The following is a 16,186-nucleotide window of genomic DNA, read 5'->3' as shown; positions in this document are numbered from 1 at the left end:
GTGTTCCACCTCAAACTAACAGTGAAAGTTATTAATTAATGAGTTAATCTAAAGTGGATTCAATATTAATGCAGCTACATTTAAATTTTGACCTTCACCCCTAAAGATATGTTTAAATTTGTAAACTATATGTAATTTAATGTACATGTTTGGGATTAAAAACACAAACATGAATCTGTTTCAGGTGGAGTGTGGCAGCTTTGGGCTCCTCATCCTCACCTTCTTCCTGAGTTTTGTTTTCCTTTATTTCTGGAGCGAAGCTCAGAACGACTACTATGACTTTGACTGGTGGGTCTCACACAGAATAGCAATTATTAAACTCTTTATCTTCAAAATGCATCAGGATTTGCTATGGAGTCTAAATTAAACTTACCACATTGTTTCATGTATAACAAGACATTTTGCCCATGTTGTAAGTGAAATATTCTATCTGTGGAACTGATCATTTTTCATCAATATTAATAAATTATTAGCTTACAACAAACTTCTAGTAACTAATATTTGCATTAAAAAGACATCACATCAGCCTCTAGATTTGAAAATCAAGATTTTAGCAAACAATTTTCTTTTATTTCAGAAAGTGAAAAGCCAACATTTTTGAATATTGCAATGAAAAAAAATATTTTTGTTTTAGTTTCTAGTATAGATATCACACTTAAGACAAAACTAGCTAACGAGTAACTTTTCATCAAGAAACTTCAGCTTGTTTTGAGTAAATAATCCCTGAATATTCATGGGAAAGTTCTGGTTCCTCTGGCAGATTTTGTTATGTGGAACATGGTAAAATGTTCTTGTGAAATAATCTGTCTTTGGAACTAGAACTTTTAGAACATAAAATAAGCTCCTATTTCTTGCTGAAACTGTGAGTTAGCACACTGGACATAAGAAAATTGGCACTAGAAACTCGACCAAAAATACTTGGTCATATTTTGTGTTTTTTCAGTGCAATATTAAAATTTTCTGAGATGCTAAATTTTGTGTTTCTACTTTCTGAAATGAGTGGAAGAAAAATAAAAAATGTTCTACAATATTCTCATTTTTGAGCTGTACTTTTCATTCGGATTGGCACTGGAAGCATCCATATCTTCCCCTTCACTTGTGCAGTTTCTTCTTCTTATTGCTATAAATCTGAATGTCCTGGATGATTCTCCGGCTTGTTAATTTGCCTTCTTGTTGTTTTTTTTTTAATCTCCAGGTTTAATTTTGGGAATCTGGGTTTCTGGTTCCCCTGGTCTCTGGTCCTGCTGGCCGTCGCTGCAGCTCTCTTCACGTACATCGCCCTGCTACTGGTACGCCCTCCGATAAAACCCCAGCCAACGTTTCTGTTTTCAGTCCCCTAACGGTGTTTTCGCATGTTGCCCAGGTGTTGGCGGTGTGTCTGCTGTCTGAAGGTCAAAGGTTGTACCTCCACTGGAGCCACAAGGTGAACACTGAGACGCAGCCTGTCGCCGTTCTGCTACTCCTCACAGAAAAAGCAGAGGTGCTGATGTGTTTTCTGTCCTGTTTGTGATGTCAGACCGGCATCATGGTGACGCTGGTGTTCTCCGTCACGGCCACTGGGATCCTGTCTGACCTCTGGAGCAAAGAGTGGAAAACTCTCCAGCTGTCCCTGCAGGTTGGCAGCTCCTCGCACCACAAAGCCACAGAAAACTGGGAAGCAGAATCGTTTTTACAGCTCTGTTCTTGAATTTCAATCAAAGTTTGGAAATACGTAATATTCAAAACGCAATCTAATGTTTGATTAAAAGTCTGAAGTTGGAAACGATATTCAGTTGAGAACAGATATTTTTATATTTTTTTCTCCCTTAAGTTAAATAAAACTAAACTTTGCTTGTTTTGGGTCAGTTAGAATCACCTAAATTATTTCTATTTGCTAAATACCAGAAAATTGAGCAGGATTTTTTTTTTTTTTTGTAACTCTGTATATTATGGTTTAGCAATTAGGAATTTTACCTTAACAGGACTGTTTGGATTGTTTCAGTGTTATAAATATTTATTATTTCTAATGATTCAATGACTTATTGCTCTGTGTAATTGAAATAAAGGTTTTTTTGTATTTGAAATTACTGTTTTGTCAGGTTATAGGGTGTATGAGACATTTTAAAACATAAAATGTTGTTATAGTTTAGCTTATTTTGTCCCAGCACTCAACCTCAGGGAACTTTCAGCTTTAATTCACTCTGTGAACATTTAATCTGAGATTAGATCACAAAACATTAATAATATAACAGTGAATTTTTTTAGTTAATTTTTAGTTTTGTTTTTGACTCTAAAGTGGTGCTGGAAAAGTTTATAAACTTACCTTGAGAAAGCTTAAAGTGTGTGAACCTGACTGTGTGAGTCTTTGTTCATCATTCATGAGCTTCGTCATGTTTTGGTTCTTTTATTTTTCAGGTGACGGCTCCTTTCCTCCACGTGGCTGCGGTCTCGCTCATGGCGGTTCTCTCCTGGCCGACGGCGTTGCACTTTTTTCGTATGAACAAGAGAGGTAAACAAACTGATAGAAGTTTTCAGTAATAAAGGGATATATCATGTAAAATCTATTATTTAGCCAAAACAGTGCAGGTTTTGGGAGTGGCCTACACTGCAAAAACACAAAATTTTACTGATTTTTTGTCCAGTTTCTGGTGCAAATATCTTACTACTCTTAAATTAAGACAAAACTAAGTTATGAGTAACTTTTCAGCAAGACGTAGGAACTTGTTTTAATTCTTAAATATGGATTAAAAAGTACTAATTTGTTGTATAATGTGGGGAGAAATGTCTCGTTATAAGTGAAATAATCTTCCAGAGGAACCAGAACTTTTTATCAATCAATAATTATTTACTTACAACAAGCTCCTGTATCTTGATGAAAAGTTGCCTGTAAGTTAGTTTTATCTTATTTCAAGTGTACTGAGATATTTTCACAAGAAATAAGATTAACAAAGGGACATATAGTGCAAAATCCACTATTTTAAAGCCTTGAATACGTTTTGTGTACTTTGAGTCTGTATGAGTTCAAAAAATGTTGAATTTCTTTTCTAATGCACACAGGCGAGTTCAGCTCTGAGTGGCTCAAAAGAACAAAGAGAAGGTTTAGGAGCAAAAACATGAAACATTGTCAAGTACTTTTGTCTAGTTTCTGTTGCAAATGTCTAATTATACTTATTATTACATTTAAAATATGACAGAACTAACTTGCAAGTAACTTTTCAGCAAAATATAGGAGCTTGTTCATGATTCAACTGAAGAGACTGGGCAGAAACAACCTGCAAAGGAGAGAACCACAAAGAGCACATTTTGCCACAAGATATTTCTATATGATATGAAAATTTTTACGATAAGATATTTATTTGACTGGACGGTGATTTTCTCGTCAGACCGTCTCTCCTCCTCTCCTTCCTTTATGGCTTCGGTGTCTTTCTGTCCTGCATGATGTCAGACTCTGAGTGGCTCTGACCCTCCAGGTCTCTGCTTTTCTCATCTCGTCTCCATGGGTACGGCCCCTCGTTGCCATGGTGACTCGGCAGATCCAAAGTTGCTGAGTCACTTCAGGGGTTCTCCTGTAAGAAAATCATCAGAGTAACGTTACAGCTGGAGCTCTGAGCGGAGATGATGAAAGGGAAGCAACGTGAGGCCCTGATGGGTTTCTAAATAAATCAGGAATTCAGTAGAAATCTCCTTTATTGTCCCCCAAAGAGGGCAATTTCTGTGCAATAACAGCAAATAGACTCATGCACTAAGTATTTAGTATTTTTGATCTGTATTCTAATAAAAATATGTTATTATACCTGAAATAAGACAAAAATAACTAAAAGTAACTGTTTAGAAAGACATAGAAGGTTGTTTTAAGTAAATAAATTCTTAATATTGATTTTTAAAAAGTACTAGTTCCACTTGCAAACTATTTATTCAATAATAAGATTTTTCCCACATTACAAGTGAATTAGTCTACCAGTACTTTTCATCATTATTAAAGAATTATTGACAAAACGTTAAGCTCCTATAAAACTAATTTTTACATTAAAGAATAAATCAGCATGTATATTTACAAACCTGGAAGAGACGGGAAACGAAACCTTCAGCTGTGATTTCAGCAAAATGTGGTTCTACAGGAGGACCGAAGACAAACTCACTCCGCACTTTTAAGATGTTTCTTTGACTGCAAGAACAGTTGAAACTCAAACATCTGTCGGCCATGTTGTGTCCCAGTGACTCATTTTACTCTTTTTATGTACATTTTGGTTTGTTTACATGTGTGGAAATGTATTTAGTCTCATTCATAGAATGTAACATTTAACATTTTGGTGATTTTGTTACCAACATTTATAATTAAAGAGATTAATACCGTCTTTAACTTTACTGCAAGCTGCTGATCGTTGCAGCGTCTTTTTCCTGTTTTTCAGTCCGTCAGGTCGTGGTTCTGGCTCTCTACCTGTCCGTGTTGTTCTCGCTCTACCTGGTTCCCCTCGGCATGTACTCGCCCTGCATCAAGGAGGCGGGAACTCTGGGACCAGCGCCCACTCTCATTGGTCACAGAGGAGCTCCAATGGTAAGACGGACCTTAAAGCAGGAACTTAAATGTTTTCTACTGAACCGTACATCTGCTCAATGTTGGTTTTAAATATGAGTCCTGATTTATTTCTGGGCCTATTAAGATAAATATTTTTGTTAAATGTTGAATTTAGACTTAAATGCGAAGTTTCAGAAAAATGTTAAATGAATCTTTTGCTCCAAATTTAAGTTTAGTCAGTTACCTACAGTAACCGACGGGTAAAGAAACGGGCAGGAATCTGGAAAACATGATGCTACATTAAGAAAAAACAACTACTGCAACAGAAAATACTGTGATTAAAGATAATGGCAGTGAAGACCTACAAAAAAACAAAACAAATGCTGAAATCACTGGAAATAGAAACAAAAAATGAAGCAAATGGCAAAAACTAAGTATAAATGCTGTCAAACACAAGTCCTCCAGACCACCAGGGGGAGTCTGCAGTTGGTGTCATTACTGATTTAACTATGCTACAGTGGGGCGTGCTGTGCTGACGAGGGTGTTAGCACGCCACATGTTTGGAAGCCTTAGCCCTTGACGCGGACGTCGCGGGTTCGACTCCTGGTCCCGGCGACCTTTGCCGCATGTCTTCCCCCCTCTCCTCACCCGCTTTCCTGTCTGCCTACTGTCACAAAAATACGAGCCACTAGCGCCACAAAACGGAGAAAAAAATGGGGGAAAAAATGCTACTGTTTAACATCATTTCTTTATTCCTCCAACTTTCTGCTGGACCCGTTAAATCATGAGGTCCTGTCTTTACTGAGGGATTCGATGATCGACTCCCCCTAGTGGTCTGGAATATTTCTGATCATAGATGATTTATGATCATGATTGCAGGACCTTCTGGTTGTTTTCTGTTGCATTTATTTTTTGTGTTTGCATCATTCATGTTTTGCTGCAGTTTTCGCTCCTTTCAGCCACTGTAGAAAATTTACTAAGCATTAATGTTTGAGCGGAAGATGAATCTGACATCTTCCTGAAACTGAAACCCATTCAAGTTCAAACCTGGGTCGTCGGTTCTGTTCCTTCATTCTGGACCAAACTCTGCTTCACAAATATTGGAAAAATGCCTTATTTCTGCCCTGCTGCAGATATTTTCTGTAACATAATAATAATTTTCTGAAAATACATTTCATCCATTTCAAATTTAGTACAATGCAACTTATATATAAAAAACAAACATATTTTTCTGCAAAGTGAATCTTCCATTTTATATTTTTGAAGCTCGCTCCAGAAAATACCTTGATGTCTTTTGAAAAAGCCGTCGAATCAGGAGGAGAAGGCCTGGAGACGGACGTAACAATCAGGTTGGATTTCTCCTTTATTCTTGCAAACCTGCTGGAATTTCCTTCCAGGTTTGTTGTTTATTCTGTACACATTTTGTCTCCATCATTTAAATCTAATTCAAAACACTTTTTCAATAGAAATGTTTCAATGGCATCATTTATTGTGTTGGGTTTTTCCATTTCTTTAAATTTTTGCTTTCATTGTCTTGCTAGATTATTTTTACCATGTTTTGTTTTTTGATCCGTATTCCTGATTAATATTGTGTTTAAATATAATTCATGATAACAAACTTTGCTGGACAATAAATTGTTCCAGTAATTATTGCGATAAACAATAAAATTATCATCTTAATACATTTTCATGATTATGGTATAATTATGGAGCTACATAATAAAATTATTATTGTAGTATAATAATTTTAATACATGGTATAACACTAATAAACTTTAATTTTGGGCAGAACCCAATTCTTGAACTGGAAAATATTTTAAATATCCAAAATAAAACAAAACAACCAAAATCAATTTACACACAATAATAACGGATTATGTAAATATTAATCACCAGACTGGAAATTATTGAGCTCATGTTAATTTATCAAGCGATTGATTAGTTGCTAATTGGGACAGGCGATAAGCAGATAAATAAAGTCAGTTGGATTTTATTTATCCATCTAAACCAGGGGTCTCAAACTCCAGTCCTGGAGGGCCGCAGTCCTGCAACTTTTAGATGTGCCTCTGCTGCAGCACAGCTGAATAGAATAATTAAGGCTCTGTAGAACTGATCTACTCAAGGTGGAGGTAATTAAGCCATTTCATTCTGGTGTTTTGTACCTGTGGCACATCTAAAAACTGCAGGACTGCGGCCCTCGAGGACTGGAGTTTGAGACCCCTGATCTAAACGCTGCAAAGAGGAGAAAAATGTGAGGATTACAGATTCTGCCCCTAGTGGTCAGAAAATGCTGCAAACACAGAAAATTTCCTGGAAACTAAAAAATAATGCTGCAAATAAAACCTCAGGCAAATTGCTGCAATCAGAGGAAATAGAAGCAAAATGGAAAGTGCTGAAAGTAGCAACAGTTATTTTTTAGGGCTACTCAGCCATGCTAATCCAGTTAGCCTTTAGCTCCCCATTAAACATGCTGATTAGCTGCCCGGTGTGACTCTGACTTGGTTTAGTCTAATAAAACTAACAAACCGTTTGGTATTACCTCATAGTTTCTTTGTTTTGCTTTTCCAGCTTTAATGTTTCCCTGTGAAACTTCGATCACACGCTGTGTTTTTGTTTGCAGTTATGACGGCGTTCCCTTCCTGATGCACGACTCCACGCTGAGGAGGACCACCAACGTCGCCCAGGTTTTCCCCAATCGGACGCACCTGGACGCCGCCATGTTTACCTGGGCCGAGATACAGCAGCTGAACGCCGGCAGCTGGTTCCTGCTGGTGAGTGTCGGCGTTTCCACACAACATCACGTTTTTTTAACAGGTTAGATCAGAGATACTTTAACATCTGGACATCACTAACCACTGCTTCTTTAGAGAGCAATTTGTCATTTTTAAACCAAACAGTCCCAATTTAAAAGTGACCTAATGAAGTCTGATGGGCCAAAAAAGAATAATTTCAAAAATGATTCATTTTAAACACATTTTTGTATTTTTAAAAATATTTTTATATATGGAGTTTTATACTCATTGACTCTAAAAGCATAAAGATGATTTCATATGGTTTTATTTAGTTGAACTTCCTGGTTTTAAATCTATATTTATGCATTTTTGTAAGTTATTTGAATTTGTGATATAAACTCTGAAAAGTGTGGCTTGCATCTGTATTTGTCTACTCTTACATTCAACTCAGTCCCCAGTCTTTTTTTTTACTGGTCCAGTAAACAGTAAGTATGCATGATGCTGCCACCACCATGTTTCCTTATTCTATAAAATGTCTTTCATTCTTTTTAGGTTATTTTTCCATCTGAATATATTTTTTGGAGATGTTTTTAGTGTGTTGCTGCATCCTTGAACATATTTTAAAATTATGTTTTAATCTTTTCATCTTTTTGATAACTGAATAAAGTTTAGAAAACAGAAAGAGAAGAAATTCAAAGTTTGTGTGAAATCAAGAACCTATAAATAATTTTAGAAGCTAACATTTATCACGTGACTCACACACCCACACCTATGAAAGCCAATAAAACTTTCTTTTTTTGAAGAAATAACGACTTATCGTCTGGAAAATCTGGTACGACTTTAACAAAAATGAAGTGAAGGTTTTATGCTTTTAATTTGAAATCTTCTTCCATTATGTAACCTGTTTTTCTGTCCTGCAGAGGGATCCGTTTGGAACCGCATCGAGCCTTTCTGAGGCGGATCGCTCTCAGGCCCAGAACCAGTCCGTTCCCTCCTTGGCCCAGTTTCTGGAGGTGGCGGCTGCCAGCGGCAAACTGGTTCTGTTTGACCTGCGCAGGCCACCGTACGGACATCCCTACAGACTCTCCTACATCAACACAACTCTGCAGGTCATCCAGGCCCACATCAACTCCTCACAGGTAGGCTGCACTGCAAAAACACAAAAAGTAATTTATCTAGTTTATAGTGCAAATATCCTGGTTCACTAAAAATCAGACACAATTAAGTTACAAATAAATTTTCAGCAAAATATAAGAGCTTATTTTAAGTCAATAATTGTTTAATATAGATGAAAAACAACTTGCTCTACTGGCAGATTATTTTACTTATAGCAAGAATGTTTTTCCTCGTCATAAGTGTCTACCAGTAGAGCTAGTAGTTTTTTAATCAATATTAATGAATTATTGACTCAAAATAAGCTCCTATAGTTTGCGGAGAACTTAGCTTTGTTCTATTTCACGTTTATTAAGATATTTCTGCAAAGGAGTAAAAGGGCCATCCTATGAAAAATTAAAATGATGAGAATAAAGTCATAATGTTACCAGAATGAAGTTTAATTATTGCGGCTTTATTCTGAGATTTACTTTTTTTTTCATGACTCTTATACTCCGTTGTATATCAGCATTAGAAACTGGAAAAAAATACTTGAGATTTTGTTTTTGCAGTGTTGTTGTTTCACATCATGGATGCATAAATGGATGCCAGTGTGAGTTGGCGTACTGGTTCCACTGGTTCCACTGGTTGTGCAGGTGCTGTGGCTGCCATCTGAAGACCGGGCTCTGGTTTCCGGTCTGGACCCGGCGCTGCAGCAGACCTCCGGACTGAAGGCCTCCATCCAGGAGCTGACGGACGACGGCATCAGCCGGCTGAACCTGCACTACAGCAGCATGTCGCAGCAGCAGATCTGGTATGGAACCACTGCACACCTCCCACCACGGCTCCCAGTAACTTCAGCTAAACATTTACCACTAAACGGTTTTAAATACAGATGCAATAACAAATGCAGATTTTTAACCATTGTTCAAATTTTTCCTCCAATATTTGCAAAGAATTTCTACAAAATATTACACTGAAAGTACTAGTAAAGTGTTTTTAGATCTGTTTTCTTTGTCATTCATTATTGGATTAAAGTTTGAAATAAAATAAATCCATCCTCTTTTGTTTCTTTTTTAATTCTAAAATTAGAAATAAGACATTGGTTCTTTAAGAAATGACCTAAAGTAGATGAATAGAATTAGGTGAATAAAGTCACATTATAAGAACAATTTATAGGAGAATGTTATGAGAATAAAGTAACATTTTTGAATAAATGTGATTATATTTTCGTAAACTTTATTCTTGCAACATTATGACTCATTATCTCAACTTTATTTTAATAAAACTAAATGGTAGCAAATGTCTGCCAAAAAAAATTTAAAAATCAATTAAAAAAAATTATCTGAAATTAATTTAAAAATTAACAAGGAAACTTGTTAGAAAACAAATACATTTCTGAGTTTCAAAAGTAAAAATTTTCTAGAAAAACTCAGAAATTTCCCTTTTTTTTCTAGAAAATTTCTGAGATTATTCTCAACATTTTTTTTGGCAGAAAGTTATATACAGCAGCCGTCGTAATCAGCATCAATACTGAAATTACCGATGATAGCCAGAATGACTCGCATCCATCTACTTGTAAGAAACATTTAATTTGAAATGTTTTTGTCCGTCTGGTTCTGCTTTTGGTAATCTGCTCTTTGAACCCGGGCTGTGAGGGAACAGGAAGCTAAGAGACGATGAAAAGTTCAACAAGCTCTCAATTTACTTCCCAAAGAGCCTGAAGAGCGACAGAGAAACGGATGAAACCTGCAGGAAGCAGGAGGGCGACGACTGGAGAACAACAATCTGGAAGGAGGAAAAACAGAGAGCAAAATAATGGAGTGACTCATGAAGGTTTCAGAATAATTTAATCTGTGTGAAGAGTTTTCTCCTCACTAATCCTGAGTGAACCTTCAGCTTTGATTCACTCTGTGAATCATAAAGATATTTATAATAAGGCTAATTTAATCTTTAAAAGTTCATTATTATTTATTAGATAAATTTGTAAGCCATAAAAACACTTTATTACTCAGAAACCTGTATTTTTAATTAATATACTGCATTAAAATTGAGCTTTAAAAATATTCAGACCTGCTGTGTCTGAACCCTGATTGAGATAAATAAGTTTATGGTTTAAATTTAACAAAGAAATAACTGCAGAATCTCAAAGTTCCCATTAAATAAGAAACATCAGGTGAAAAGTTTGATCATGCAATAACTCTTATCATAACGTTAATTTACTCCGTACAAGATAAAAACCTGAAAAACTGAGATGTTTGGTTTGAGACTTTTTGAAATTTAGAAAGCAGCAGCACCAGTTTGAACCAGCAGCACCAGTTTGAACCGGAAGCACCAGTTTGAACCAGCAGCACCAGTTTGAACCAGCAGCACCAGTTTGAACCAGCAGCACCAGTTTGAATCGGAAGCACCAGTTTGAACCAGCAGCACCAGTTTGAACCAGCAGCACCAGTGTGAATCTCTCTCTGTCTCTCTCTGTGTGCAGTAAGTACCAGTCGGTGAATATCAGCACCAACCTGTACGTGATCAGCCAGCCGTGGCTCTACACTCTGGCCTGGTGCGCCGGAGCGCAGTCCGTCACCACCAACTCCGTCCACATCCTGTCCAGCATCAACAAGCCGCTCTTCCTCATGGTCAGCCTCTCACACTCTGACTTAAGGCGCCTTTTTAAGGTGGAACTCACATTTTCTGTTCCAACAGGTTTAAAGTAAAGGGCATCTATAACAGATTGATTTGTTTTAGTAAACTAAATATACCAATTATACGGATTAATTATGTTATATTAACAGGTTGCTATTTTCAGAGGTGACTAAACAAAATTGTATTCAAGTAACTATTTACATTTACTAAAATTACTTTTTGGGAAAAAATTACTTTTAGGGGTATTTTTACAGCGCTGTACTTTTTACTTTTACTTGAGTAATTTTATTATGAAGTATTTTTACTTTTACTTGAGTAATTTTATTATGAAGTATTTTTACTCTTACTTGAGTAATTTTATTATGAAGAAGTATTTTTACTCTTACTTGAGTAACATTTCTGGATTTTCTATCCACTGAATAAAAAGTTTTAACCAAAAATTCACCAAAAAACCTGCAGATTTTGTTAAAGGTTTCATAAGTTTTTTTTATTGAGAGAAACTGATTTGGAACATTTTTATTTTGCCTGATTTAGTTACTTTTTTGTTACTGATATGAATTATTGTCATTTTGGTCCTTAAAATAAGTAAACTTCCACTGTTTAATGTTTTATTTTGAGTTTCTTTGATGGGGACAATACTGGTTAATTAACATTTCTATAAATGTGACAGAATGAGCCAAAGGGCTTATTTTAGTTAAAATGACTCAATGGCACAAATTTAGTCAATAAAAACAAATAGATATAAAACAAGGAGAATACAACACAATTATAAAATGTGCACAGAGAAAGCAGGAGTAATAAATATTTATCACATTGAATCAATCCAAACAAATTGTTTTAAGGCAAATTAAACACAAAATACAAAGAAAGTTACAAAACAATTTCTAAATAATTTTCTTGCTAAGTTTTCTGGCATTTAGCAAATAGAAATAATGTTGGTGATTCTAACGTAAAATAAGAAAAGTTTATTTTGATTTAACTGCAGACGGTCTTTATTTGGTGCATGAAAATATCTAAATTTATGCTTTTAATTAAATGTTAGATTGACGTTTATTACAAAACTGTGTAGCTTAAATATAAAGCATATTAACCCATATATTATTATTATTATTATTATTATTATTATTATTATTATTATTATTATTATTACGCAGTGATGCTCTGACGGTCCATTTGATGGTTCTGGTTCTGGTAACGATTGCTTCAGGCGGTGTGGGAGTTTAACATTTTTATTTTTTAGATATATCTTTAAGTCTGAACTTCCTGCTGCTTCCTGCAGATCCTGCCTGTTTGTGGTTCTGATCAGTCCAAGCTGTCTGTTTCATAGGAATGTTGCTGCTGGTTCTGACCCATGGCGTAAATAAACCCGGTCCGTTCTCTCTCCAGACTCCAGAGGAATACACCCTGATGTGGATCCTGACCGACTTCGTCTCCGCCTTCCTCATCTTCGCCATTTTCACGTTCCACTGGTGAGAAACCCGAACCCAAACATCCTGCTGGTTCTGATCATCAGGGCTGCTGGTCGGGTTTAATGTAGGAAACAAAACTAAAGAGACGGAACGGGTCAGGATCGGGTCGCCGACACCAATGTTTCTATGTTTATTAATGTTTTACCTCTCAGTAAAAGAGGCAAAATTAAAACGTTACCTGAAAGTTTTCCGAGCAGAAACTTTATGAACTCATGTTTAACAATCAGAAACTTAAATTAAATTTCTGGTTTTCTTCCAATTGGAACAAAGAGACGGATGTTTGGTAATCCTCTTTAATCTGTAATTTTTCTGGATTATTGTGGGTAAAAATATTCCAGACTTTGACTCTTAACTGATTGTTTAGATTTTCCTGTCTCCTTTTCTTCTGTCTTCCTTTCTGCTCATTTCCTCGTTTCTTGTCTCCCTTATCACTTCCTTACATCCTGTCTCCTTTCCTTGTGTCCTGCTTTTCTTTCTCTTCCTTTTGTCCTTCCTTATCCTGCATGCTTTCCTTTTCCTTTCCTTGTTCCTCTAATCTTCCTTCCTTGTCATGTCTCCTTTTCTTGTGTACTTCCTCCCTCCATTGTTCTTTCAGCCCTTGTTTCCTTTTTCCTTCCATTCCTTCCTTGTGTCCTGCTTTCCTTTCTCTTCCTTTACTTGTCTTCCTCCTCCCTTCTGTGTGTCCTATCTTTTTTCTTTGTGTCTTTCCTTCCTTGTCCAGTCTGCAGATGAAAGCGGTTCTGATCTGGTTCTGTTCTGTGTCTCAGGTGGAGAGAGCGCGGTTTGCCCTTCGTGTCCGGCAGCCGGCAGACCAACGACAACGGACCTTACAGCAAGTTCAGAACCGGTAGGAGACAAAAGTTCTTCCTGCTCCGATTCTGTTGCTGCTTTCACCAAAAAATTTACTTAAAAATAAAATGTTTATGGGTCACTGAGCTGGACAATATATCAATAACAAGATATATCATGATACACACGTGATCAATATCAATAGGTAACACATCTGATAAATAATTTCACTGAACTTCAATGCCGAACCGCACAGCATCCTGGGAGTTGTAGGCAGAGAAAACGCTTTAGCTAAGCTAGGTTGGTGGAATCGATGCTCTCTCTCGCTCTCTGGTTGTCTAGCAACAACCTGCTGGGTAACGAGGAGTTTCAAGTTCCCCCAACCCCCAAATTTGGTTACCTAGCAACGACCCACTGAATAAGCTGCGCAGCAGCAGTTTCAGGTTTCTCCACTGTGCCTCATAACTGCTTAAAAAGAAACAACCAGGAAAAAACTGAATAAAACAGGAGACACACACCACCAGTTTTGCAGTATTTCAGATATTTAAAACAAAAAAACAATCAATAATTATTGATATAGACGGATATAAAACGCTTGTATAGTGATAAGTTTTCAGCCGTATCGTCCAGCTCTAAAGTAAACAAACATCAAGTCCACGACCAAACTTAAATTGATTTTACATTTGATCCTCATGTCAGCTGAACCGTTTGAAAAACGTATATATAAGGTTTGAGTTATTCAACATTCTGAAAATGTTTGCCAAAAAAATGCTACAATTTTACCAATAGCATGAGGTACGGACTGGTTACTGGTTTCAAACTGATTGCAGTTCCAGTTGGTTTCTGGTTCGCTCATGAATCTGACACTCATGCTACATCCACAAACAACAGCGATGGAGGACAGTCGCTTCTCTCTGCCTAATTAATCCGACTGGATGCTGGGAAATATCGTAAAGTAGCATCTAAATGCTAACACGTAGCAGCAGCACTTATGCTAATGCTAACATTAGCGTCCACTTTTCTAAAGAGGTTTCATGGATGATCAGTGATTCCTGAAACACTTTTCATCAATCCGATTTTTTTGAATGACCTAAATAACAGATTAAAAACGCTGAATATATTTGTTGTTGAGTGAATCTGTCTATTTATTCAACAATTTAAATGTTTTTGAATTGAAAATGTTGCTTATTTTGTTGCTCACATAGTTTTTGATGAATACATTTCAGACTTTGTGATTAATTTCTATTAAACTTCTCCAGAACCAGAGTAAATAAAGTGATGTTTCATGTGCTGATGTTTGCATGCTGTGTGTCGTCTCAGACTCCTCAGAGGTCATCTGTGTCGGCTGGAGCCCTCTGCACTCTGACCCCCCCGCTGCAGCTCATATCTCCCTCCCCCTGACCTTCAACCCATGACCCCTGCATGCCATGTCATCCAGTCACTGTATGACCACGTTTCCTGCCTCTCTATGTGATCATGTTGTAGCTCTACGTCCCTCCTACACAAAAATCACGTTTATAATCATCTTCATGCGTTATTTATTGTTAAATGAGCAAAAACTGTCTGAGCCAAAAAAATGTTTTTACCAAACCAACAATAAACATAAAAAACTTTGATTAAAATGTAATTTCTGAGCAACAAAATCAGGATTTTAAAACATTGGTTGAGTTTAGATAAGTTTAATAAATAAACTAAAAACTAGATTAAAGGGCAACAAAATGAGGTTGTGAGTAAAAGTCACTAAACAGACGAGGACCTGCACAAAGTTCGGTTTTTTAAAGACAAACAGTTGGTGCTAATGTTTTCTACTTTAAAACTTAGGCTGTTATCATAAATAATTTGTTCTTAATAATTCACCAGGCAAAAAAGGTAAATAATAAATTTACTGTCTGTGATAATTTTACCCTAATTAAAAAAATAAAGTCTCTACATCTAAATAAGAATGTCTAAAACAAGAAGATAAATTGTGATTAATCGATTATTGGAATAATTGTCAATTTAATAATCTATGAATCATTAAGTGGATTATACAGACTCTAAAAAGACGGTTTTCTAAAAGAACAACATATTCAGAGCAGCAATTAATCCAAAACTGTTTAAATAAATATAAATTTTACATTTAAGAGCAAAAACTTAAATATTTTTGTACCCAAAACTCATCAAGTTTCATAGATTTATCCTCACCTATTAAAAAGATCTCTTATTGATCACTTCTTACTAACTGATTATCAATTTGTAAATTAAAAAAAAATGCTCTGATTTTAATTAAGTTGTATCGCTGTTAGAAATAGTCGCATCATTTGTTACAAACAATCAGGTGCACATTAGTGAATTTTAGGCATGTTTAATTTCTTATTTAAAAACTTTATTTATTTCCTTTTATTTTAATTTTTATTAAAATAAAAACTCTGCAGAATGAGCCAGATTTCTGTTTATCTGAATAATCGATCAGTAGGATAATCTCTACTCTGGTTTAATCTAATCTGTGTTTGCAGAGCTGAGCGACGTTTGGTCCATCTCCAGTGTAAACGTGCGACCCGACCTGCGGAGCTCTCCCAGTTCTCCCAGTAGCCCCCACCTGCCCACCATTACAGAGGAGTGACTGGAGAGTCTGGCTTTACAAATATTACATCTCCAATCATGAACCGAACAGAAAATTATGGAGTTACAAAAATAAAAATAAGTAGAAGAAGCAGAAAGATGTTTCCTCCACTCAGCTACTGGACTGCATGACTGAACTGGTGATCCAAACGACGGACCGACTGGTTCCATCCGACCCAGTGAGATCCAACATGGCACCATGAAGGAGGGAATCGTCTTCATCACTTCTGGTCAGGAAAAGACTAAAAACATCCGGCTGTAGTGAGATCTGTAGATACAGAGAATATTATTAATATGAACAAGCTTCGTCTTTTACTGTCGGGATGCGTTAAAACGTAAAGGAGATTTATTGTGACTTTAATTATCTT

General features: G+C 36.2%; 1 protein-coding gene across 1 annotated transcript; it reads left to right on the top strand.

The window, feature by feature from the left end:
* The first annotated feature begins 1,217 nt into the window (after window positions 1-1,217).
* gdpd4a (glycerophosphodiester phosphodiesterase domain containing 4a) lies at window positions 1,218-15,846 on the top strand. Its single transcript, XM_044118682.1, has 14 exons — window positions 1,218-1,289; window positions 1,364-1,423; window positions 1,517-1,615; window positions 2,395-2,488; window positions 4,389-4,534; window positions 5,762-5,844; window positions 7,116-7,266; window positions 8,148-8,366; window positions 8,976-9,133; window positions 10,805-10,952; window positions 12,346-12,428; window positions 13,196-13,275; window positions 14,538-14,660; window positions 15,713-15,846. Exons 3-13 carry the CDS (start codon window positions 1,526-1,528, stop codon window positions 14,630-14,632), a joined length of 1,347 nt encoding a protein of 448 aa, XP_043974617.1. The 5' UTR covers window positions 1,218-1,289; window positions 1,364-1,423; window positions 1,517-1,525; the 3' UTR covers window positions 14,633-14,660; window positions 15,713-15,846.
* Window positions 15,847-16,186: the final 340 nt, after the last annotated feature.

Source organism: Gambusia affinis, linkage group LG06, assembly GCF_019740435.1.
Source record: "Gambusia affinis linkage group LG06, SWU_Gaff_1.0, whole genome shotgun sequence".
NCBI classification, from domain to species: Eukaryota; Metazoa; Chordata; class Actinopteri; order Cyprinodontiformes; family Poeciliidae; genus Gambusia; species Gambusia affinis.
The sequence above is the reverse complement of the archived record's forward strand: the minus strand, read 5'-3'. Positions and strand labels throughout refer to the sequence as shown.

What these genes read in the sequence shown, in the direction of transcription:
- gdpd4a (XM_044118682.1), top strand. Translation starts at nt 1,526, where the DNA reads ATGGTGACGCTGGTGTTCTCCGTCACGGCCACTGGGATCCTGTCTGAC. An exon ending in TTTTCGTATGAACAAGAGAG is followed by an intron (nt 2,489 to 4,388) that starts GTAAACAAACTG and finishes CCTGTTTTTCAG; the next exon opens with TCCGTCAGGTCGTGGTTCTG. An exon ending in CCCACATCAACTCCTCACAG is followed by an intron (nt 8,367 to 8,975) that starts GTAGGCTGCACT and finishes CTGGTTGTGCAG; the next exon opens with GTGCTGTGGCTGCCATCTGA.